Here is a 25,565-nt window from a genome sequence, read left to right on the forward strand (position 1 = left end):
TGAAATGCCTAACTCTGGTTTGTATGCACGGAGGCCATCTTACGTTGCCAATGGCTAAACAAGCGTAACTCGAATACATTGATTTCTCCGCAGCATTTTCACAATATTTTCTGTTTCTATTTTCTGTTTCACCGTGTGTATGCACACATTTGTGTGTGCTTTATGTAAGTATAAAACAAAAATGTCGTAACACGGCGACGAAGGACAGAACCACACTTGGAGCGAAGAGGAAACAGACTACTTTATTAGTGTGGTGAGTGATGTGAATAAAATGTATTTTATGGACTGTTTAAAGTTAAAATTGAAAATGACGTCTTGTTGCATAATGACATATGTGCGTCGCGGTTTAGATTGGAATATGTATACGGGAGTTATCCCGAATTCGGAATTTTTACCTGAACCCAAATACTGACTGCATGTAAATGTAGTTACTGACAAACAAGGAAGCGTCCATAAATGTAAAGTTGAAGTCAGTCTTAAACATTTCTTGACAATAATGTTATATGTGACCTCACTAGTCTAAACATAACATTTTGATTAATATTACATTTATGGAATATGAGTTTCGCAGCAAAATCCAGCCATTTTCATCCATCTCAGGGGGCGGCCATTTTGCCACTTGCTGTCGATTGAAGATGACATCACAGTTGCCCAGGACTCAAAAAATGACCAATCACAGCTCACCCGTTTTCTGATGCTGAGCTGTGATTGGTTGTTACCTGATACCTGAGCAACTGTGATATCATTTTCACTCGACAGCAAGTGGCAAAATGTCCGTCTTCTGATATTGATAAAAACTGCTGGATTTTGCTGTTTAACTCATAGTCCACTTACGCAATATTAACCACAATACTGTATTTAGAGTAGTGGGGCTGCATAGAACATATTATTGTCAAGAAGGGGGGATTGACTTCCCCTTAAAAAAAAAAAAAGTCCTACCAGATGTCATATTTTGTATAAACGGGTTGGCCAGAAGGCAAGAAGCAGTTTCCAACGCAAATCTTTATTGACAACATCACCATTCGACAACACGCTCAACTCAGGAAACATCAATGCAACATATCCGCTCGTGTTTCTTCATTGCTGTTGTTAGCTCACAGCTGATCGTGCGAGATTTCCGTCTTGGAGGACTGGACGGGATTCCGGATCAGAACAGAAGCTTTATATGCGTGTGGTGTTCGGTGTCGAGATTATCGGCACACGTCACAAACAATATTATGCACAAAACTGTTAAACCCCTATTTTTTCTTCTTTATGTGCATGATTTGTAACATAAACAATCGTTTAAGATTTGACCAATCCTGATGCATTACACAGTCTAAGGGTGTTCCCAGTCCACATTCAGGCCTCAGAAAAACAAGTTTTTGAGTGTCAACGAGTGCCGTGTGCAAAAAAAACAAACAAACAAACAAAAAAAACCCCGTCAATGATTCATTCCTTTTAGCCCCCCGACAACGCCGCAACTTCCTGGGACGTGGAGCCGGGGGCTCAGCGGCTCATTTGACATCAACCGACAAACTCGGGTTTGAGCTCAGAGGCTGGTGATGATCTGCATTTGTCCGTCAGCGGGGGCGTCCCCCTCTTGGGCGGCGGGCGGCACCGGGGGGACGCCGCCGTCGCCGGGCGCTCGGTTCATGTGGTAGTAGGACAGCGGGGGCGCGTCGCCCAGCTCGGGCATGCTTTTATGGTACGCGTCCTCGCTGTCGCTCCGGGTGGAAGGGGAGAGCTCGCCCTCTTCCTCCTCCTCGGGGGGGTACGGCGAAGCGGGGGGCGAGTCCCTCAGGTTGGGCATGCTGGTGTAGAGCGAGTCTCTGTTGTTGTTGCTCGCGTCCTCCCCCGGCGTCACCGTCTCCTCCTCTGGCTGCGTGGGAGCCTTTTGGCCGTTGTAGAGCAGGGAGTGAGTCCTCTGGGGCAGGAGGGGGGCCTCCAGCGCCTCCTTGTGGTGGGGGTGCAGGAGCAACTCCAGGGGCGCGTGGACCTCTCGCCCGTTCCCCCTCTGCGGGGACGACGCCTCGACGTGGTCCGCTTCGATGGCGTCGTCCTCGCTGACGCTTCCGGCCGTCTCCGTGGTCCTTGGCGCCGGATCCCTCTGCCGATGGGCGTCGCCGCGGCCTCTGTGGGCGGAGCGGGGCCGCAGGTTGTTGTGCACGATCTCGGATATGATCATCTTCTCAAAGGCGGTGTCGTCCAGGCTGAGGCCACCCGTGTCGGGCGGTGGGGCCCGCACGCCGACGGCTTCATAGTCTTCGTCTCGCAGGGAGTAGCTGTTGTTGAAGTTGCCGTTCAGGGGGAGGGTGTCCATGGTGCTGATGTCCCTGCTGTTGCTCAGAGACTGCTGTCCTGCAACAAATGACAGACGGACCACGTCAGACGAGATTTTCTGCCTTATAACCCAACCCCAGTTCATAAATACACACTCTAAAGACAGTTGTGTCAAAAGTAACCCAATTATGGATAAAAAATGGACCGATCCAATTTATGGGTCAATTTGACTTTTTGGGTTGTTATATACAAAATGACCCAATTTTTTGACCTAACTAAAGGATCTGACCAATATTTACACTAAAAGACCCCTTTCTTGACTCAAAGTTGGGTCAAATCGACCCAAGTAGAGGGTCGGTCCATTGTTGACCCATAATTGGGTTATTTTTTGACCCAACTGTTTTTAGACTGCAACATCCTCATGGACTTGATACTGCTCAGGATGCTTATTTTCTTCCTTACACGAAAACCTGATTTAACTCTAACGCAGGTCTCTGCGGTCTAGAGCCGATCGAATGGTACGTCCACAAATATAGGGGTATTTTTGAAAAGCACTTCAACTCATTCACTGCCAATGACGGCTATAGACGTCAAAGATCAATTTTAACTGGGCTGGCAGTGAATGCGTTAAAATAAAGTATATGTATACATTAAAAAATTTTTTTAAAAGGAGACAGCATGTTCGTCTATAAAGAACTCACCACAGAAAATCACAAAGAAATCCTGAAAAGGACCAAAAACTTCAAAAATAAAAATACTTGTTGAGCAATCATCACATGGAAGTCTTCCTTGAGCTACGCCACTGGTGTCAAACTCAAGGCCAGGGGGCCAGATGTGGCCTGCTACATCATTTTAAGTGGCCCACAAAAGCAAATCAAGTGTCAACTGTCAACTGTCATGATCCTTGCTAAAATCGTTCACAAAATTTCAAAATGTGTAGTACATTTTATTTTTTGCAGTAATTCAAGCAATAATCGAACAAACTGTTATCATTGATTTCAAAACTAGTAATCCATCACTTTGTTGTGTATTATGTATCAACACGATTAGATTCATTCATTCCCGAGGGAAGCTCAAACTACAAAGTTGCTGGAAATGTTATTTGTTCATGAACAAAAATAATAAATAAAAAGCATTAATACATCCATATACTAAAAGTGATCATGTAATCATATATAACAATCGAACAGCAAAGGTAGGCTTGGCCAAGGGCTTTTGCAGAGTACCGTACCATTTTTAATAAATAAAATAATAAGGAAAAATTGAATTGTAAGTAGCAGAGGTGGATTGCAAATGTTTTGTTTTTAATTGCACAACTCTGAGAAGTAGTATAGTAAAAATGTGTTAGAATAAATAAAATTAGGGATTGGTGAATAACAATATCAAGTATCGGTATTGGGCCGATAACCTTATTTCAAAGTATCGGTACTCGCGAATTCCTGTGGTCATTTTACAATGAACTAGAAATTAGAAGAGAAAATTGCCATTAATTTAATACAATTTCAACGAAAATGCTATATGGGGATATATAGATTTTTCATTAAAATGATCTGTCAGTGTTTTCTTTTTTTTTTGGGGGGGGGGGGGGGGGTGATTTTATGTATCAAAAGTACAGGTGCTATCAGTACTTGGTATCGGTATCGCTGATTACTGAAGAGTTGAGTACTTGTACTGGTATTGTTCGGGAAAAAAAAATAAAATTGGTATCTAACATCCTCAAATAAAAAAATATGGTAATATATCAGAGTCAAAATGAATAACATACAGACCATAATAGTAATATATTGAAAATACATAATACTATATTAAAAAAAGATAGCATAGTTCATAATATACTGTACAATTTAGATTGTATATATTGATATTATATATTATACTTTAAGTAGCAATTAAGTTAAATAGTAATATGGTACAAAAATCTACATAATAGGCAACAATAATATACAGTATGCATATATAATATTAAAATATACAAAAAATTTCAAAAAGTGTAAGTAAAAGTGAAAAAACGACACATTTAAAAAATGACACATATGAATAATATACTAATATACAACTTAACCCATACAAAAAGTAATATAGTACAAATAAAAAAAAAATACAAAAAAAATAAAATGTATCATAAAAAACAATATTCCATAAAAATACCCATGTATTTGTGGACACGGCCTAAGAGTTGATCCCAAACAACATCTGCGCCATGATGGAAAGATGACAGGAAATGAAGCAACAAAACTGATCATACAGTAAAAGCATAAGCGGCCGGATGTGAACAACAACAGTGCAGCACACCAAGCAGCCAGACGGACTGAAGACAGAAAAAGGAAAGCACAAGCGCGGTCAACATTAACAATGAATGAAACATTACCCCCATTAAAAAAAAAAAAAAAAAAAAAAAAAAAAACACAGATGGCCCGCCACCTTTGTGCGCCCCCTTTCACAATAAACACGCACATGGTACGACACGCACACGCAGGCAACGGTGCAATGACTCACTTCGCCACCACTCACATCAAGTGTGTCTGCTCAGGCTATCTGGCCTAAGCACAGCTGATGTGCGAAAAAAAAAGTGGGGAAACAAAGTTTTCAAAATTGCAGCAAAATCACTCAAATCAGACAAAAAAAAAAAAAAAAAAAAAGGCCATAAAAGAGGAACGTGCGCAGGATTCAGTCGGCTCGTGTCCTTCCATTAGAAGATAATAGAACGCTTTGTTGGGATATTTGGCGTGTGTGCGTGTTGGACACTTTTGGAGGAGGACAAAAGCAAGGACGACTGAATCCTGAACTCAGCAGGTGAAGGAAAAAGCTCAGCGGCAAGCACACGTCTGCTACCTTCAATTATTCCAACCTCCCAACCCTTACTTTTGACTGACACATGATTTTTTTTTTTTTTTTTTTAACTTGCTTTTTATAAGACACACATGCGCACACACACGGAGTTCACTCGCCTTTTCCAAAGTCAAATTTAAGCACTTTAAACATCCATTTTCAACGCTTTTGCAGCTGCATATTTATACAGCATACAGTGCTGGCCAATCATTTTGACATAGTAAAACAATAACTGTTGCTATGACAAATTGTATTCTTAATATTTACCACTTTAGTTTATTTTGGTGGGGTTTTTTTTTTTCAATTTAAGAGAGGCATAATTATTTTTGGTGGAATATCATGAACTAGGGATGTAACGATCCAAACGTCACAATTCGATATTATCACGATATGAAGCTCATGATACGATAATTATCACGATATTGTGGGGAGGTTGGCGATATTTAAAAGAGGTATATTTAAAAAAATCTTGTTGTTATTGTTATTATTATTATTATTATTATTATGTTATTATTATTATGTTATGTTGTTAATGCACACACACATATTGACTTGCTTCACAAGCATATTACTTTCCCCTTTAACTGACAATTAGTGCAGATTTTTAACATAAAAGGGCCAAAACATCCCTAACGAAAATTAAATTGCACTAATAAACTAGCCACTAAGGTGTGCTAGAACTGCACAAATGGAAATCAACCTGACTTTTTTAACAGATGTGTTGCATTTTAATATCGTGAACATGATGACGACGATATAATAGAAAACATAGAAATTTATTTTTGAAAAAGTTGATTTTAAAAGAGATACAGGATGCTAGCTCTAATTGAAAAAAAATGTTTATATGATAAGATTTATTTTTTGTACATGAATTTCATTGTCATTAACAAATAATTCTTATACAGTAAAATAAAATGCCAAACTAATAGAACTAGGGGTGTCAGGCGATTAAAATATTTAATTGTAATTAATCGCATGACTTCGATAGTTAACCCACAATTAATCGCAAATTTATATCAAGTTCTTCTAAATGTACAATAAAATGTACAACAACTATTGTTACATAAAAGGGGAAAAAAGTTAAATTAATAGAAATATGGCTGCATCTTTTAGTCAGTGACAGTAATTTCATAATAATTCATAAAATTTAGTTAAAATTCAAAAGATGTACTGTACTGTAAAAAACGAGTGTGATATTGATTTGTGTTGAGGTCATTTTTCTGCCACTAGATGGCACAATTGCATTTGTAAGACGTTGGTGATTTTTCTTTTCATATTAAGAGCTGTCTAATCTTTAACATGAAGTAACTTGTGAAATTCTGCACATTTTTTAAATTGTAAAATACAACTTGACCCCAGGCTTATTATTATTATTATTATTATTATTATTATTATTATTATTATTATTATTAAATTTATTACTGCTAAATTTTGACGTGGATGTGTCTGCTGCATTGCGATCATTAATCGCAGATTAAAGAAATTAGTGGTATTAAAGGAATTTTAAATGAACTTAAAATGAATGCACTAATTCTGACACCCCTAAATAGAACATAAACGTTTCTCAATTCCAACAATAAATAACAAAATGCAAGCAATGTTACAGACAAGCTATGCTTTTGTGACAAGTGCTATGATGGAAGTTTGATTTTATGTAACAACTGTTCAATGAGCCGTGTAAGTGACACACAAAGAAAAAAACCAAAAAAAAAACCTTCCAGCACTTTTTCCGACCTTGAGAAGGCAGCTTGAGTGTTTTGTTTGTTGCCGCTGTTGTTTTCCCGAACACCCGCGCTAACCTTCATGCGCTCGCTCTCGTTTGATGCGCTTTGATTTCACGAGAGGATTTTATGAGGCGGCGACGCGGCGAGGGTTTTTGCGGCGAGCTGACATTTTAGTGGCGGATAGTTCGGCGGGGAAAAAAAAAAAAATGAAATAAATCAAATACAAATATGAAACGATGACAGCTAGCCAACATGAAAGAGATTTTGTCGAAAGATAGTAAAAGGAGCAGAGAGGTGAGGTGATTACTGGACATCTTTTAAATTTGCATGTGTTTATGCACGGACAGGTATTGTCTCGTGGGAGCTTTGCCGGTGGGAAAGATGGGAAGTGAATCCGAGTGGACGCCGTGACAGCTGCACTCTGGGAATCCATCCAGAGGAAAATCCATCCAAGATGTTTGCGATGCTTGTACGGCGCGAGGAGGAACATCTGCCGAGCATTACTTCGTATTAATACACTCATAAGACATGACGATGTGGCTCTTTTTTTCTTTTTTTTTTTGTTTTTACTCCCCAAGGCGCTAAATGTAACGATTATAGCAGGCCAAATGTGAAAAGAAGCTCGCGTCTCCCGCCGCGACTTTCCTACTTGGGAATCCGTCATTGGGCTTCCAGGAAAACGGCACTCCATATGTTAGATTGCTTCTTGATCGACTCATAAATACGGCCGTAAATGTGGCTAACGTTCCTCTAGAGGCAGGACGGAGCCACAGATAACACAAGACATGTTTGATATAAATCAAACCTTTCCATTTCAATGTAGGTCATTCAATTAAATACAGCAAAAGAAGACGTGCTTGTATTTATGACTTTATGACAGCGTTAGCGCGGGTTTGTGATAGACTATTTTACATTCCAAATTCTGACGAGCGACTCAACAGTTACCATTCTATCGCTTCCTTTAGCAAACAAAACGGGGGCTAATGCTAGCAGTAATGGTGCGAAGCTAACTAAGCTAATATTTCTGTCAAGGTTCTAAAGAATAGTAGAAATGTTTCAGGCATTTTAAAGGAGATATCAGTTGTACACTAGGTAAGATAAGAAAAAAAATATCTCATTTTTCAATTTTTTTTTTTTTTTCCTGCTAACATACATATAAGCTAACTGAGATCAAACGGACTGCAATTTTGTGACTGTGCCTAGCCAATGGTTCAAAAATATTAAAATAGTTTTGTTGACAGTGTAAAACTGTGAGTTTGAAACTGTGACAATGAGCTCAATACAAACATATCTGTTGCTAATACATCTCAGTGGCTTCCACTTAGCTTGATCCAACATTTTTTTTATAGTTCCTTTTCAGTTTAGAAAAGGGAACAAACGACACTCACAAGTCGTGCACCGTGATTTACACCGGAATAAACTTTATATGCCACCTAATCAAAGCCGTTTTTGGCAATGATTTGGAACACTGAGTGGTAATCTGTTCCAGAAGGAATCTAATATGCCACAGTTGTTGAAAATTCGCTCCGGAACAAACTTCATATGGCACGCTAATCAAAGTGGTGATTTGCTGCAGTAGGTTTGTTTGTCTACGGCAGGGGTGGGCGTCGAGGGGCCCGAGTCCTGCAGGGTTTGGAGATTTCCCTCTTCTAACACAAGCTGATTCCAATCAACAGGATCATCATCAGGCTTATGCAGAGCTTGCTGATGAGCTTTTTGATTTCAAAACTAGTAATTATCAATTTGTGAATTAAACAATTACTTGGTTTCCCCGTCATAAACTAATGTAAAAGACAACAAAAAAAGTCAAAATAAAATTTCTTAAAAAAAAAATTAAAAAAAAAAAAAATCATAGACCATCATTAAGGTATACAGACATTGTAATTTGTATATACTACTGGTGACCATATTTAAATTAGCAAAACATTGGGGTCAAAATGTAGCGAGCATTACATTCAGGTACTGTACATTCAAATGATTAATTTGAACCCCCTCTTTATTCATGTCACGCCCCTTACAACTGTCTTTTTTTAAATTTTTATTTTTTTTATATTTGAGTCCAACGTGGGTTCAAACTTCGAGCTCATCGTGCGGCAGGCTTTACGTAACATCAATCATTATTCATTTATATATTTACTCTTCATTGTAAAGAACTTTGCTTCACACTTTGTTTTTTGTAATATTAACTTATGTTTATTACTTATACCTTTATTTTTACACTTCCTCTCTGGATCATTTGAATGAAATTTTATTTTATTTTGTGTCAAGTTTTATATATTGAAACTAGGTAATTGTTATATTGATTTTTAAACAGATTTTACTATTAAATAAACAATGATGAACATTTACTACCACCCCATAAACTACTAAATCAAATTTAACAAATAAAAAAAAAAAAAAAATAAATAAATAAAAAAAAAAAAAAAAGACAGAGAGAGAGAGTACAAAAGTACCGAAAATTGGTACTGTTGAGTACCGATATCAATTCCCAGATAGCGAGTATTGGAACCCATCCCTATTTCCTTGGCCAGATTTGATCTTATTTCAATTATAGTACAAACGTTTCAATATGCAAACAAAGAAAACATTTTTGTAAAAAAAACAAACAAAAAAAACCTACAGACAAATCCTAAAACAAATTCTACCACTACACAATTCTGAAAAAATAAATACAATTCTGAAAATTCTCCCAAAATTTTAAACATTCAAATAAAAAAAGAAAGAAATGAAATTTAAATATATTAATGTAAAAATAAATTCCTAAACGTCAATGAAGAAGCTGCTCAACTACAGTTTGAGCAATGACACTGCTGCTATATAAGCATGTCAAAATACGAATATTTTGTTCAAAGAAGGTTCACCGACTGGATATGTGATATATTTTGTATGATGTTTTGAACAATGTATTTGATTTCCAATGCTGCTTTTTTGTTTTGTTTTTTTTGTAGCTTTTTGCCTTCATTGCGTAGCGAGCGAATGACCTGACGGTGGACGAACGTTAAGTTTGTTAAGTTGAACTCTTTGTATTTGTTACACTGTTGGCCTTTCATCATGCTGCTGCTGCTTTTCTTCATTCTCTTTTATCATCAAATGGGGAGAATATCTGAGGGCTACGACCGTGTACCCGCGCTGCATGCGCACGTCTTTTCTTCCCTTTGATTGGCTTTTTTTTTTTTCACCCTTCGGCTGCGCCAGCGTGGAATTAGGTCACTGCAGACGCAAGTAAACATCGACTAAATAAAAGATAACTGGTACAAAGTGTTTCTCGCTGCTGACCAAAAATCAGTGACCTCACACTTTTTCACGTGACCGTACGTTCTTTTTGTTTTCGATAATGAGTGTTGGTCATAATAAATGATTCAATTATGTTTCATGTTCTTGTATGAGTTTTCTCCAGGTGCTGCGGCTTTCTCCCGCATTGCATCAAACCTGCATGTTAGATTCAAAATGATCAATAGACGTCCAATCTAAGGTTTACTTGGCTTTTGTCCTAAAGTGCAACCTTAATCACCAAAACTTAAGCGCCATAATAAACAAATAGCTTGATGGCTTTTTGCTGTAATGCATTATTGTAAGACAGGGGTATCCAAACTACGGCCCGGGGGCCATTTGTGGCCTGCTGTCCATTTTTTAGTGGCCCGTGACATATGCTAAAAATGGCATTTGACTCAGTTCAAATAAATAAACAAAACAAAAATGAAAGTAAGAAGGGAGGGTCTCGAAAATCACAGGCGCTATTAAAGGTTATTTTAGTTAACTAAAACTAACGAAATAACTAAAACTAAAATAAAAAAAAAAACAATTTTGTTAACGAAATAAAATAAAAACGAAAATGCTTTTTAAAAAACGAAAACTAGCCTAACTGAAATCACATTTTATGTTTACAAAACCGACTAAAACTATAATTATAGCAAAAATGTCCTTCGTTTTAGTCTTTGTTGTGATTTTTTTGTAGATTTATTTTAATGTCAACTGGAATAATGACGTTCGAAAGTATGTCACACAGAAGTGACGTCATCTAGCAGCAGCCAATAGAAAAGCACCAAAAGATGATGTTACGCCCATGCAAGTTTTTTAAATATTGCGCACAAGTAATACACATTTAAAAAAAATAAAAAAGACTACTATTGAAACTAACTAAAACTAAACAAAAAAAAAACTAAGCATTTATTAAAGCACTAAAACTAATAAAAACTAACAGAAGCACCCTAAAAACTAATACAAATTAACTATAATAACCCTACTGCCATATTACAAATAAAATGGTTTATATACTGTAGCATTTTTCTAAATATGCAAAAGCGCAAATAAATGATTTGTACAATTTTTAGGACGAAACACAATTTCTCTTCATAACATTATGTCCTTCTGACTTTCTGGATGTGGTCCTCAAATGAAAAAGTTTGGACACCCCTGCTGTAAGACATTAAAATCACAATTCCATTAACTTGTGTTATTCCAATTGCGGTAGCTTGGGTTTCTGTTGAAGTTTCTACTTCCTGTAAGGTCATAGGTGAGTTTCATGTGACGTCACAACAAGCGCCCAACGCCATATGGGGGACAGGAAGTAACTTCCCCAGAAGAAAAAAACTGAGAAAATCCCGAAGTTTTGTGCTGTTTATGGCTATACCAAACGGTTAATCGAGAAAAAAAGTATTAACCCATAAAGGTGCATTAAAAAAAAATAAAAATTACCATAAGAAGACGTCAGACCTGGATTAAAAACCTTCGTCTGACATCCGGAGGAGCAAAATTGGACAATGCTCGTTTTAGCAATGATCACTTTGTGAAAGTTAAGGATACAGTAATGAAAAAACTACTTACATAGCTGAATAAAACTCAACAGGTCGGTGTGATATTATTAGAAACATAGCTAACTGTGATAATACTATGTAGAGTTTGTTCTACAGCTTGTGTGTCCATGCTAGGTGGCTGTGTCTTTGTTTTTAGCAATGCTAGCTACGTTAGCTATCACAACGAGTGGTTCTTAAATTGAGGTCCTTCTTCCAGCGAGGCCACAACATACGTTAGACCTCTGCGAATGGTTAACCTAGCAACACGTAGAAAATAGCAGGTAAAGTAACACTTAACAAGCTAGCTTGTAGCCTGATGCCAGTGGTACCTTTGTGTACATTTGTTGAAAAGAGACATTTACTCACCCTAACAAAAACAAGACTGAAGTCTTTTAGTGCTTCTTTTGAGTTCGGAAAAATCTCTTTTCCTCACAGTGTAAGGATCATATTACTATTTTTAGAGCCTGTCAGCCAACGCTTTTGCATAGTCGCTTTCCATCATTTTCAATGGGCGTTCCCTACTTCCTGACCCCCACTTGAATTCCGCGCGCCGCCGGAATCACTTGATTGCAACCCACCTATTGGCAGGATTTTGAGGCCGTTAAATCTACAGATTAGTATGCTACTAACGTATACTAACACAGTAGAAAAGTCATAATTATTGTAAACATATGAAAAACTCTAATGTGAAACAACTAAATGAAAGTCAGTAAAATGGTAAATAATGAAAAAATGAGTAACTTCAAAACATAATTCAACTGAGGGCCACCTGTAATTAGCATTTTGCATGCAACTTGGCATAGCATTTGGGACTTTTTTTTTTTTTTTTTTTCCACGCGCCCTGTAATGCTATGAAGCTCCCTCACATAGCAAACAACATTTTTAGCTCATGTAAAACTCATGTCACTTCGCTCGGTCTGTCTCAGCATGAGTGCTGAAGACATTGCAATGGTCTTGAATGCCAATGGTAGAAAACGAGATTTCACAGCGTTTTGCTCTCCTCTTTTGCTCCACTAACGAGCGGCGGGCTAAGCTGTTAGTGCCTTATTCCCGCAGGTAAAGGCTTTGTTTAAAAAAAAAAAAAAAAAAAAGCGGCGGGCTTTAGTCCAGCACAACCGCTCGACTTTGCTTTCATCTCTTATATTTCCATTGTTACTTGAATCTCTGCATGTCAAAGCTGAAAGACTGATACAGGTAAAAAAGATGTTTTCTTTTCAGTGCCACGGGCGAGATTGAATGTGGATTAGGAACAAACGGAAATTGAAAATACAAAACTAAAACCATAAAATTACAAAGTAAAGACACAAATAAAATGGAAAATGTAATTTTAAAAGAATAAAAAATATAAGAAATGGTATTAGTTACACATTAAAAACAATCTGATGAATTTACAGATATTTAACAATATTACTTTTTGTCATTTAAATGTTACAATTATTTTTCTTCCGCAATATTTGTCTCCTTGGAAATTCTGAATTTAATTATTTATTGAAATTTCTTCGTCCAAAATTTAGATATTATTCTTTTAACGTTCCAACTTTTTCTTGGAAAATTATAGACTTGATTCTTACAACAGTTGTAACCTGTGTGAAATCCTGCCTGATAGCAGAGATAAAAAATAAATAAATAAATAAAAAAAATCAAAAAAAAAAATCGGGCTAATCATGATTTATTGTTTGTTTTTTTAATTTTCATTGTGGTCAATCTGATGAATTTGCAGATATTTAACAGTATTACTTTTTTTTTTTTCTTAAAAAAGACAAAAAAAAAAAAAAACAGTATTACTTTTTGGCATTTAAACATTAAAATTATTTTTCTTTCCCGCAATATTTGCCTCCTTGGAAATTCTGAATTTATTTATTTATTGACATTTCTTCTTCTAAAATTTAGATCTTATTCTTGTAACATTCCAACTTTTTCTTGTAAAATTATAGACTTGATTCTTACAACTGTCTAAATAAATAAAATAAATAAATAAATAAATATCGGGCTAATAATGATTTATTGTTTGCTTTTTTATTTTCATTGTGGTCCTAATACTGCGATATGAATGTAAGAAATTAATCAACCATATTATATAATTAATTGACTAAATGTTGTAATTTTATATTTGTATTTTAGATGAAACTGGTCAGTGCGCTGGCTTTAATTCCAATAAGTTCTTTCCACCTTCCTCCCAAACATCTCTCAACATGTTTAAAAACAAATCAAAAAAGCGTAGGCAGTCGGCGGCGGCAGGACGTGCACACCTGGAGAGTGAAAGGTTGGCGGAGAAGGCGTGTTGCACACCACCGTCTCAGCCAGCAGGTTGTTATAAGGGTTAGTGTCATGGGTGCGAAGGAGGGGGTTAGTGAGGAGGTAGTTGCCCGTCATGCCTGAAATAGAAGGAGAAGAAGAAGAGAAAGCACTGTCAGTATGGGCAGTCAGGGAAAAGTGAAAGAAAGCACCCTGACGAAATTGGTGCACCCCTATCGCCAGCATCACAACGCCCCTCACCACAAAAAAAAATCCAAACAATCTGCTAGACACAAAGCTCGTTGACTGATTTTACATGGAATGAACTTATTTCTGAACTTTCACACGCACACTTCAACACCCTGACAATGTTGTACCCACAGGATCACAAACGAGCCAAATCGAAATAAAAAGTCTACACACCCCATTCAAATGTCAGTGTTATTACTCTTATAATGGGGATGAGACTGTCTCCATAAATAACCAATCACATTGAAACTCATCTTAAATAGGACTCAAAACACACCTGCCAACATTTCAAGTGTCTCTGATTAACCCTGACTCAAGCTCAGCTGTTCTCGTAGGCTTTCCCTGACATCTTTGCAGTCTTAGCATAGAGTACAAGCCAAGGTCCTCAAGAGAACTACAATATCAGAGGGATCTCATTGTTCAAAGGTATCAGTGAGGAAGTGAAGACACTCATCAAGTGGCGAAAACATTGTGACATTGACATTACCAAGAACTAAATGTACTGCAGTTAAGTTTGTTTTTTCCCTTTTAGCTGGAACTTGGGCCTGAGTCAAGGTGCAGAGAATTATGAACACTTCCAAATAACAGTCAGCTAGCAAAAAAAAACAAAAACCTTCAGGCTTCTGCTAGAAAAAAGGGAAAAAGTCAGGAAAAGTCTTACTAGCCTACTTTGTAAGCCAAACACCTCCTTCTCTGCATCGACAAAGTTAGCACAACCATCCCTATTCCCACCTCAAAAATCCAAACAAATCCCATATTAGCATCTAGCTACATTGCGCTTACACTTAGAAGAGACTTTCCAAAACTTTTCAGGCCACACACTCTCTTAAACACCCTGATCAACAACCTGAAATCAAAATGAAGCCCCCGTTAGCATGTAGCTATGTTGATTGCACATCATTCAAACTTTATTTATATCCCACCTTTCATACATTTAAAAAAAAAAGTTGAAAAGCCCCTCTCAAAGTGTAAATGAAACGTATTGTTGTCGAGCTCACATCGCCTGGTCTCTTGTGAAATGATTGACATTTGATGCAAAACACTGAGGAATGAATCAAGTTAGCATTAGGCTAATCCATGCTAGCATAAATCAACATAAGGCCCAGTTAGCTTAGCATGTTGAATTTATGTCATAAAACGGCCTATTTCAAACTCTGAAAGCAGCACCTGCCCTTCAATACCCTGAAGTTGACGCACCCTGACAAAAAAATAATAAATCACACACTCGGGCAGCATAAAGATATTGCCCTGTGCGAGACATTCTCCAAACAAGCAGTCAAACAATATTAGCGCGACAAATGTTGACAACGCGATCATCCGCAGCGTTTACGCGAAACAAATTCCGACATACGAATGCACTCATTCGAGACGCAAGACAAAACACGGCGCGCTTATCACCCGCCGCATGCCGTTTGTGTAAAGAATATAACGAGTCATTTTGCTCATTTAGATTTAGGTCGACAGGCTGTCTCTTTCTATGCACTGGCATGCTTTTATAGAAAAAAATGAACCAAAAAAAGCTTGAGATTCCTAATTACGTTCCAAATCTGCAGCGGCGCAGCAGGGCGCTTTGGCATTGCCGGGATCCATCCCAAAACATGCTCTGACCTCCGCCTGACTCACCCTTCCCTCCCCTCTCCTTCCTCCTGACAAGCTCTGCAGGCTGCGGATGAGTGAGGAGAGGCCTCCCTTGTCACCAGTGCCGCCATTTCAACCCGTCAGGCCCAAAATATCACAACTTTTTTTTTTTTTTTTTAAAAGATGATCCAAAAACCAGCATGAGCGAGCGGCAAACAGCGTCGGACTTTGTAATATGTTATTGTGTGCTATTTTTGAACATTTAATGCGAAGAGTGAGAGAGAATAAAAAACCCAGCATTAAAGTCTGCATCTTTTCCGCCGCCTCCTCCATTAAAGCGACAAACAGCGAGCTCCGTCTCAAAGCGACTAACGTCAGGCGGCTTGCTTACCCTGGTTGAGCGTGGCGGTGCTGTTTATGTCTCCCGAGATGAAGGAGGACTCCGACTGCTTGCGCACCGTGTCGTTCCACATGCGCCTGATGCGGCTCTGCGTGCACAAGGAGACAGACGCGGATCAACAGGCTGTCGCCGCCAGCGTTTAAGTGGCTTACCGTCTTCAACCTGGCTTTGCAAATGTGACACGACTGATCTAAAAATGGATAATTGAAAGATTTTAGCACTCTGCGGCACTCTTTTAGCAGGCGAACAACTCACATAAGAAATCTTTACATTGAGTTAAATCAGTGATTTGCAACCTCAAGTGCCTCATGGGAAATTATCCAATTTCACTTAATTGGTCTAAAAATGATTATTCATTTACTCCAAATAATGTATCTGTGTAACTATCTATTCCAGTGATGTATTGTGACAAGCAGAACAATTAAAGGCTCTAATGGCAAAAGGGACAACCAACACGTTTCCACTTGTCGCTATTCACACAACAGAAAAACAACTTTCTGGTCGACTCGGCCCACATCTCACACCAAGTGAGTAAATTTGTGAGCAAATTGAGATAAAAGCATCATTATTGCAGTATAAAAACCTTTTGTGACAATTTTGTTTGGTTGTGTGCTGTGAGACTTCTCGAATGGAAAATATGTGCCTTAACTCAATAAAGTTTGTGAAACTCAAAATTCGCAATTGTGTCCATTTTGCCCTTGTCATTTGAACGATCAAACGACTTCATCAATATGCTCGAACGACTCTGAGGTATGTTCAAACTATTTTACCAATATGTTCAAACGACTTTGTCAACACGTTCGAACAACTTTGCATTACATTCAAACGACCTAGTACAAGTTCAAACGTGTTTACTCCACATTGGTAGTTCCACACTTCCGTAACGGCTCCAATCTGTAAAATTTATCTCCATGTTTCAGTGTTTATATTAACCACTTACTGACTTACTAACTTTCCATATTTGGTGGAAGGCTTTAGCAAAGCGGGAGGACTCCCAAGTGTAAGGGAATGCCGGAATGGCAGAACAGCGGTGTTATATTTAACACTATTTCTATTCAATACAATTCAATTAAAATTGCGTGCCGTGTCGCGAGCCCGGCGTTGACTTTTTATTGAACAAATTTAGGCTCTCAATGTTGTTAGCATGTTTTCTATAAGACTCTTAAGAACACAAAGTATTGTTTGAATTATTTTCACTGTATTTGAGCTTAGCATTTAAGTTTTAAAAAATGTCCTCTGTAGTGGACACATACATCATAGCTTAAAAATAAAAACTTTTTTTTCCAAAAATGTCTTTTGCAGTATTCCAGTTACGTCACAAAGATTGGGGAATATCAAAATAAACATGATTGGACAATATTTTTTTTTCTGGTAGTCAGCAGGATATTGAAAAAACAAAACAAAACAAAAAAAAAAACTGGATTTTGCTGCTTAACTCATATTCCATTAATTAATAAAATATTCACCAAAATACCTTTAGACTAGTGTAGCTGCATAGAATACATTATTGTCAAGAATTTTTGGGGGGTTGACATCTTAATTTAGCATTTTTTATTCTACCATGCACCCAGTTTCCCTTTTTGTAAATAAAAAATGTGTTTGGTTTTGGGTCTGTGAAAGCGCACAGTGTAATGCAGTGGTAAAAGTATGGACTTATCATTTAAAAAAAAAAAAAAATAATCATATGTAGCCCTCGAGTACGCGTTTTCCCACTAGTCGCTGGTCTGCGGATCTGAAGCTCCAATATTGTCGGAAATGTGAGCATCAGGTGTTAAACTTCACAACCTCGTCTCTGCCACTCCTCAGACACCCCCCTTGACACCCCATTCCGTGCCGGGACCTCTCACACCAAGCATCCCCCGAAGACCGAGAAGCAGCATCAGAAGAAGCTCTCTTCCTCTTCTCCCAACCCACACACTCGCTCTTTAATCTCCTTACCACTTTGTCTTATTGAACAGTTTTAGTACTTTTGTGCTCGGAGGCCCCGCGCCTGAATGCAGACCTTTGAGAGCACCGACGCCGCGGAGATGACTGATTCACGCGGCGTCGACATGCCTCACTCTGAGGTACCATCAATCCGGCGAGCGCCGCGGGGCGCGTGGATGAACACGGCGGCGGTAAAGACTTGTCAAGCTGCGCCATCTCAACTTTACTCGACTTTTGAGGCCATGTTGGCATGGTTACGCGTCAGAGTGGGCATTCACAATGGGGGGGGGGGGAATGATGTTATTTTTGTGTGTGTTTTTTTTGTGGTTGCTATTACCGACCTGGGTAGCAGAAGAGTAGCGCGCCGTGGTACGAGAGGTGGCAGTCTTTACCGAGCCGTGGGAGCCCTCGGGCGGCAGGGTGCCGCGGCACTGAGACTGACGGAAACATTTGCTGTACTCTTTGCGGACCTGCGCAGGAAAAAGGACAGGTCAGGAACGGAACAAACCACAAAAAAAGGTGCATGTTCGGAATCTTTTATAATCGGATGTCACCGACAGCTGACTGCTCCTTAAATGCCACATGTAGAGGAGCACGTATAAAAAGATGGAATGTTGAAAACCAAGGTGATACAGAATGATCCAATTTTGTTATTTAGAAAAAAAAAGTACTTTAGTCGGAAGGGTGTGCAGGATGTGCTTTGCCTTTGATGGCCACATCCATCAATAATTTCACAGATAACACAAGTAGATACTGTAGCTTACCTTGGAGCAGAAAAAGGTGTGCCTTGATGTATTACAAAATGACTACAAGGACACATTCACCCAGAAGATGCATTCATCTGGGATACTTTTGAGTTTTGACAAACGAAACAAAAATAAAATAAAATCTAAGGTGTCCTGTTGATTTTTTCACTGATTCAAATGACTGGGTGGACAGTGGCAAAGCTGTATCCAGTCTTTTCTGGAGTTAATTTAATCCTTTTCATCACTTGGGGCAGACAAAGGTGCGCATGTTGATTTCTGATGGACGAAAATCACTGTGCCAAACAATCACAGAGTTTCATCCAGTTTGATCTAGGTTAGGTTTTTTGTTTTTGTTTTTAATGAAGCCAAAAAACTAAAACAGATTTAACTATATTAACAAAAAAATAAATAAAAAATTGTGAGGAAAGCTGCCCTCCAATTTTTGACGCATACCTTCATCCATTCATCTGGGTGTGTTTTGGAACTAGTATGAAACCCCCCCCCCAAAAAAAACTACAAGAGCATCACTAGAGCAGATAAGGTGCAACAGAATCAAACAACTATGCGAATGTCCGCATAGCTTTATCCAAATGTATCTAGAGTAAGTTATGGAAATGAAACAACACAAATTGCAGACAAAAGTGTACTTGTTGATTTCAGACCGATTCAAATGACTTTGTGATCGGATGCGTACCTTTTATACATATTTGTCTCTGCTAGTTTTTAAAAATATAAACAATGTTCCCTCATTTTTTGCAGGTGATACTAGTTTGAATTATCCCGGCAAGAGGTACATTTATGTGAGGTAGAGGTTGATTTATTTATTTATTTATTTATTTATTTTTTTGGGGGGGGGTGGATTTACATTTCTCTTAAGTCATTACAACCCCCCCAAAAAAATAAAAATAAAAAAATTCATCCTCCAAAAAACTTGTTACACTTAAAGGGGAAGTCGGTGAAACGGTGTCAGAATCTTAATACCGATGACTGATGTCATCTTCAGTCGACAGCAAGTGGCCAAATGGCTGGATTTTGCTTCATAACTCATATTCCACAAATGTAATATTAATCAGAACGTCGTCATGTTTCGACTATTGAGGTCACATTTAACATTGTTGTCAAGAAATGTTTAAGGTTGACGTCCACTTTAATAAAATAATAATAATAACTATTAAAATTATTATTATTATTATTTTGAGTGGTGTGACTGAGAAGAAAGAATTATAGCATGAAAGCCCACAAAATACCAAGCTAGAAAAGTTATGGTCACAAATTAAAACCCGTGACACAGTGAAGTCACAATAACCAAACTGCAACGTAGCTTGGAACATTTTATACATACATACGTATATCTAAAACTCAAATATCTGACAGAGGGCTACGTGCGTTTGCCACTGGCCGTGTGGCTTAGCGAGCGTTTATTTTTCAACAAAGTCTTACCTTCTTCTGCAGGAGGCAGTGGAAGATGAAGATGAACATTCCTTGAAGGGTGTTGAAGATGGTGAAGAGGTACGCCATCACAACGGAGGACTCGTTGAGGAAGAACAGGCCAAAGGACCACGTGAGGCCCAAAAGACAAAGCAGGGCAAACGCTCCCAACACCCATGACCTGAGAGGAAAAAAACAAAACGTTTTTAAGAGATGATTTTCTATCGCCAACAACAAGCTTGCCGAAGAACGCAGAATGAATGACGATACGAGACCGCAAAGGTAGCATGTTTTGCCTCGGCTGCTTCCAGGAAAAAGCCTGGAGGAAACGCGATCACTTGGCAGTCAGTTTCAATGACGACTGCTTCTCCTTATGGATACACTGTCGACAAGTGAGATGCCCCCAGAGAGAGCGCGCCACTCCGAGAAACCTTAGCAGGAAAAATGAGAGCCGGTATGGAGAAAGACAGCCGACTGCGCGCGCGCGCGCGCACGCAGGACCGCATTTTCGCTCGTAATCGCACAGGATGTAACCTTCCGTTTAACTTTTGTACACGCACGGCTGATTTGAGTTAGAGCCCGAATTAGAGGCGGTTAATGAGATGTGACAGCTGGGGATGAGGAGTCAAATGTGAGCTAAACAAGCTTTGATTAGGAAATCTATAAAAAGGAAAATGTGAAAAGTGAGAGAAATTGGGACATCAATCATGCCGGCTTGTTGTGATGATGATCACTTTTGTGGTTTTCCTTCCACGATGTGTGCGCTTGAACCCGTTTGCTGAGGACTCCATTAAAAGGTGTCTCGCGATGCTGTCATGAAGAAACAAAAATAACTCGCAATATATGACCCAGTATAGTGAAGACGACTGAGACTATAAACTACAACCTGCGCACAGAAAATCCTTCACTTGCTGTTTGGATGCTCTATTGGGTTCAAGTCACGCAAATGGCTTTCCCATTGAAGAATATTCCATTTATTTGACTTGGAAATGTCTGCACTTACTAAATTATACATCTCACCTATCAGCTATGTCATATTTGGTTGAATCTCGACATCTACATTACACACCTCGGCATTCATTTGGTAAACTATAATCTACCACGTGATGTGGTATGCTTTGGACCGCGAGTTTCTTTTCCTTCTGCATGATTTCAAATCCAGTGCAGTGGTATGCGAAAGGTAAAAATCATAACAATGGCGTCATAGTTAGCAAAAAAAAAACTGCCTCCACCATTTTCCATGTGGTATGCATTGGATTCCTTCTCTGTACGTCCATCTTCAATTACTCATTTTTAATTATTGGATTAAAATAATTTGCTTCCTTGAGTATTTTTTTCTTCTTCACTAAATTAAAAGCATGCTCTATTGGTTTCGAGTCAGGCAGCTTTTCATGTTTTGAAAATGTCTTGACTTCCTAAATTTCCATCACTAAATAGTGATGTAACTATTGAATATTATGTTTGGGGCGTATACTGATTTAAAAAAGGGGAGTATTGATGTACTATGTTAACGGTTGGGTCATTGTTTTATAAAGTAAAAACAGATGTTTGCAAATATCTTATTTTGATTAAACACAGAAGAAGGACTGCAGAAATCAGTGAACAATTACTGTTGATATCCTGAAATAAGAGAATTTGGACAAAAACGATTACTCCATTATTAAAATTGTTGATTCATTTGATAATTGATTAGTTATCAATTAATCGATTAAACTCTATCACTAACCATCCATCCTTTTGTAACATTAGTTTGGATTTGATCACGCACACCTCACTGACCCCAGCACGCGATGTGGTATGCTTTGGACCGTGAGCCGTTCCAGAATTTCAAATCTATTGGCGTATGAAATCCTTCAGCCCTGCCAAGTCTTCACTGGTTTGTGATGGAAATTAACCAGAGCAGGCTGCTACGTGTGATCGGATAATAAGGTCTTTGGTGAAGCAGCATGTGGCTCATTGCCCACATGACTTTTTGTGCTGCGTCTTCCAAGTAACTGTAAACCATTGTATATTAGTGGTCACAGCATATCTGACAGCCTGACAGGAGCTGCCATGTTAGTCAGAAAACCTGCCAGGCTGCATTCCGTATGTCAACTCTGTACAACTTCGACATAAAATGGCCGTAACGCCAAACTGATACATCTATTAAATGGCAATATATCTTGAGATTTTCAGTAGCAGGAAAGTATTATTGTCTGTTTTTAGGCTGAACATCTGATCCTCCCCGAGGGACTCTCCTCACCTGATACCCCCCAGCCTGGAGGAGTCGGGTTTCATGGAGGTGGAATGCTTCACCATCTTGTACATGGTCACCACCAGGAAGATGACGTTGACCTGTCAAAACAAACACGTGTCAGGCTCCCGAACGCAATGCACTTAGAGCGGCGTCGGATTCCGTCATCGACTGGCTCGCGTCCAGATTCGTTTCGTCTCAATCGCTAAGAACGACGACCGTTATACGCCGGCGGACCTTTACCTAGCGGAAAATTAAATACTTCAGCAGATCATTAAGATTTCCGGGGGAGGTGGAAAAGCAACAGCGGCGGGGGGTTAACAAGAGGTTAATGCGAGCGCTCGACCTCCCGCGGCGCTGATCTTCAACATAGACGACGATGCGCTTCATCTGGAGCGCGCGCGCACGTGCGGCGGTAAAAGTGATCAGGAAAGGCACAGACAAAAGGCTCCAGACAAGCACTTGAGGGGAAAAGAATGAAGGCGAGGTGCCATATTTTTTTTCCAGCCGTTCATCCCGTAATGTTTTCCAACATTCCTGGACGCGTGTCTCGGGAAGCACCGGAGGGCTCGCAGCCAGCGTGGGGAAAGGGAAACAGACAGTTTCAATTTCGCATAACACCTTTGAAATGAATTCCACTGGATAGGAGAGAAAAGAAATTATGCCTGCCTATTGAAAACTGATGAACTGCCTGGCGTGATAGGAATATACGAGACTGATTGTATTCCATCTTACTGTGGCAGGAGGTGCTTATTTTTGCAACTGCAAATGGGGGAGTCGTCTAAATTGGGAGAGAGTTATTCAGGTAGAGGTCTTTAGTCTTCTTTTTGAAGATTTTTTTGCAATTCTTAAAAACAAAACAAAAAACAAAAAAAACTATGCTTGGTTGATTTATGACTCCCCAGGAATCCCGTTTATAACGTGGTGAGACCCCCGCACTTTAATTCGACTGAGGGACTCTTCATGTGCTGCTGTTTTGGTTCGCAAAGGAGTTCAAGTGGGCTGAGCGGTTACAAAAATATTGTTGAAGTGAGATAATTGATATCGAGTGAGAAGAGGAAGCACCTATTTGAGGAGGGCATCCATTTCATAGATGACGCCAAGTCATTGAGACATTTATTGCAGTACGGATCATTATTTGAACAAATGCATTCTTTTTTTTTTTATACCAAGGTCATTATAGATACTACCTGTAATTTTTTTCTTTACACTAAGGTAAGCAAAATAAATAAGTAAATAATAATAAAAAAGCACTTTATTGTGGGAATGCTGAAAGCATATTCGGATTTGTATTCTCCTCACTTTTTTGCCGTAAAACAACTCCCACATAATATTTCCTATTTACACCGTTCAAATTTCAACTTGCTTCAAAAATTCACGCCTTCCGGGGTATATATCGTCTGATTCCACGTTACTTAGGGTACTAGCACAATTTGACGCTAAATATGAACTTTCCCCCCATTCATTTTCAATGGGACTGACATTGAACGTTTTCTAAGTTCCACTTTCCATGTCCACTTCCATACAAACAACTGATCATCATTACCAGCTCTGTGATACTGATCAGTTCTTTATATTCATTTATCTTTCAAATTCAATTAAAATTTGTAATGTTCACATAATTTATCTTTCAATTTACTTCATAAGCATTCAGCTATTGGCATTCAGCTTTCAGCATTCCCGCGTAATTTCTCCAGAATTTGCACTTAGTCTAGTTTGAAGGTGTTTATTTAGTTCATAATATTATTCTGAATGGAGGCTATTAAAGTTAATACGTGTTTTTGTATTTAAAAGAAGGACAATGATACACACAGGAAACCAACTGAGATATGGCATCCATTAGTGTTGGAACCATTATTTCAAGAAATTTGTTGTACTATTTTGTAGTATAGAATAAGCATGCAGGAAATTAAAAGGCTGCAATTGGCTGGAAACCAGTTTAGGGTAGGCCTGCCTACTGTCTGAAGTCAACTGGGATAGGCTCCAGCACCCCCGCAACCCTTGTGAGGAGTAAGCAGTTAAGAAAATGGATGGATGGAATTAGGAGAAAATAGAAAATGCCGTTTATCGCAATGGTAGTTGATGGGGGGTTCTTCAAAACCAAAATCACTCCAAAAAAAAAAAAAAAAAGTTGGAATCATAATCAATCATAATAATCCGAACTGTCCACTAAGATTGATAAGCTCTCGATATTGAGCAAATACTAGCATCCATAAATTGTACATTGAGAAAAGAAAATCTACCTTTGGAAGTAGAATAAAGTCTTTTCATCTTTGCCGGATTTCTCATTCAAAGTGAACTCTCGAGCACCCTGAAATCTCCTCCACTATATTCCCGTAGGAGCGCATTGCGAAGCGGAAAAGGTTGTTTGCAGCCGAAACAAAAGGGAAGCGTGCGGGGAAAGCCAACGACCGGAAGGCGAGGACATCGTATTCCGGATAGTTTGCTCTCGGGGTTCCGCTGCGGTTGACTTTTGTCTGCATGATGCATTTAAGGCGGTGACTACAACATCCGGTAAAATGGACAGGAGGGGGCGTTTAAGCTCTGAGGGTCTTTCTTACTCACCTGCCAAATTCAAGTGAAAATAAGCATCGCTGCCAAAATGGAGCTTGGAGGCTACGCATGAATTTACAAGCTATGGACAGACGGACATGGCAGTTTTGTGTAAGGATGCGTGTCCGTGTTTCCTCCGTGTCATCGCCCACTTGCAATATCGCAATATAGAAACTGTTAGTGACATCAGCAACAAGCTCAGCAGATAGGAATGAAGCTATCACAATGTCCCATTAACCCCTTCAGACCTGCATTTTTTTCTAAAACTGGTTTTGACTCTTTACCCACATAAGAACAACATGGATTTTTTTTTTTTTTGGGGGGGGGTTATCTCATGTTTTCATTTGTTATAGTGGACGCCTGGATAGCACAGCTGTAATGTGTTATAAACTTACCAAGCTTAACATTTTTAATATGCACATCATGTAAATCAACTTGCGATTGTGATTGGTTAACTAGGATTCAATCATGAGCCAAAAGTGTTGACATCATCCAAATTGTGCTTTTTTTTTTTATTGGTTTAGACATGCAAATAGGTCATGTCCACTGCAATCATCTATGGGTGCGAAGGGGTAAAAATAAATATTTCGCTACAAATAATGCAATTAC

At 38.7% G+C, this 25,565-nt stretch overlaps 1 protein-coding gene across 9 annotated transcripts in view; it reads right to left on the minus strand.

The window, feature by feature from the left end:
• Positions 1 to 984: 984 nt before the first annotated feature.
• Positions 985 to 25,565, minus strand: part of adgrl2b.1 (adhesion G protein-coupled receptor L2b, tandem duplicate 1) — a 180,868-nt gene continuing 156,287 nt past the window's right edge. For 4 of the 9 annotated variants that reach the window (XM_077518990.1, XM_077518939.1, XM_077518947.1 and 1 more), the window contains 6 exons: positions 22,413 to 22,504; positions 20,183 to 20,351; positions 18,338 to 18,466; positions 16,062 to 16,158; positions 13,858 to 13,983; positions 985 to 2,340 (listed from right to left, as the gene is read on the minus strand). In XM_077518990.1, the coding sequence (XP_077375116.1) occupies positions 1,532 to 2,340; positions 13,858 to 13,983; positions 16,062 to 16,158; positions 18,338 to 18,466; positions 20,183 to 20,351; positions 22,413 to 22,504 (1,422 nt within the window). In that variant the 3' untranslated portion in view covers positions 985 to 1,531. Of the gene's footprint in view, positions 2,341 to 4,773; positions 4,813 to 13,857; positions 13,984 to 16,061; positions 16,159 to 18,337; positions 18,467 to 20,182; positions 20,352 to 22,412; positions 22,505 to 25,565 lie in introns of all 9 variants that reach the window. The other 5 variants (XM_077518953.1, XM_077518999.1, XM_077518962.1 and 2 more) reach the window with 3 other exon arrangements.

The sequence above is a fragment of the Festucalex cinctus genome, chromosome 1, assembly GCF_051991245.1.
Source record: "Festucalex cinctus isolate MCC-2025b chromosome 1, RoL_Fcin_1.0, whole genome shotgun sequence".
Classification (NCBI taxonomy): Eukaryota; Metazoa; Chordata; class Actinopteri; order Syngnathiformes; family Syngnathidae; genus Festucalex; species Festucalex cinctus.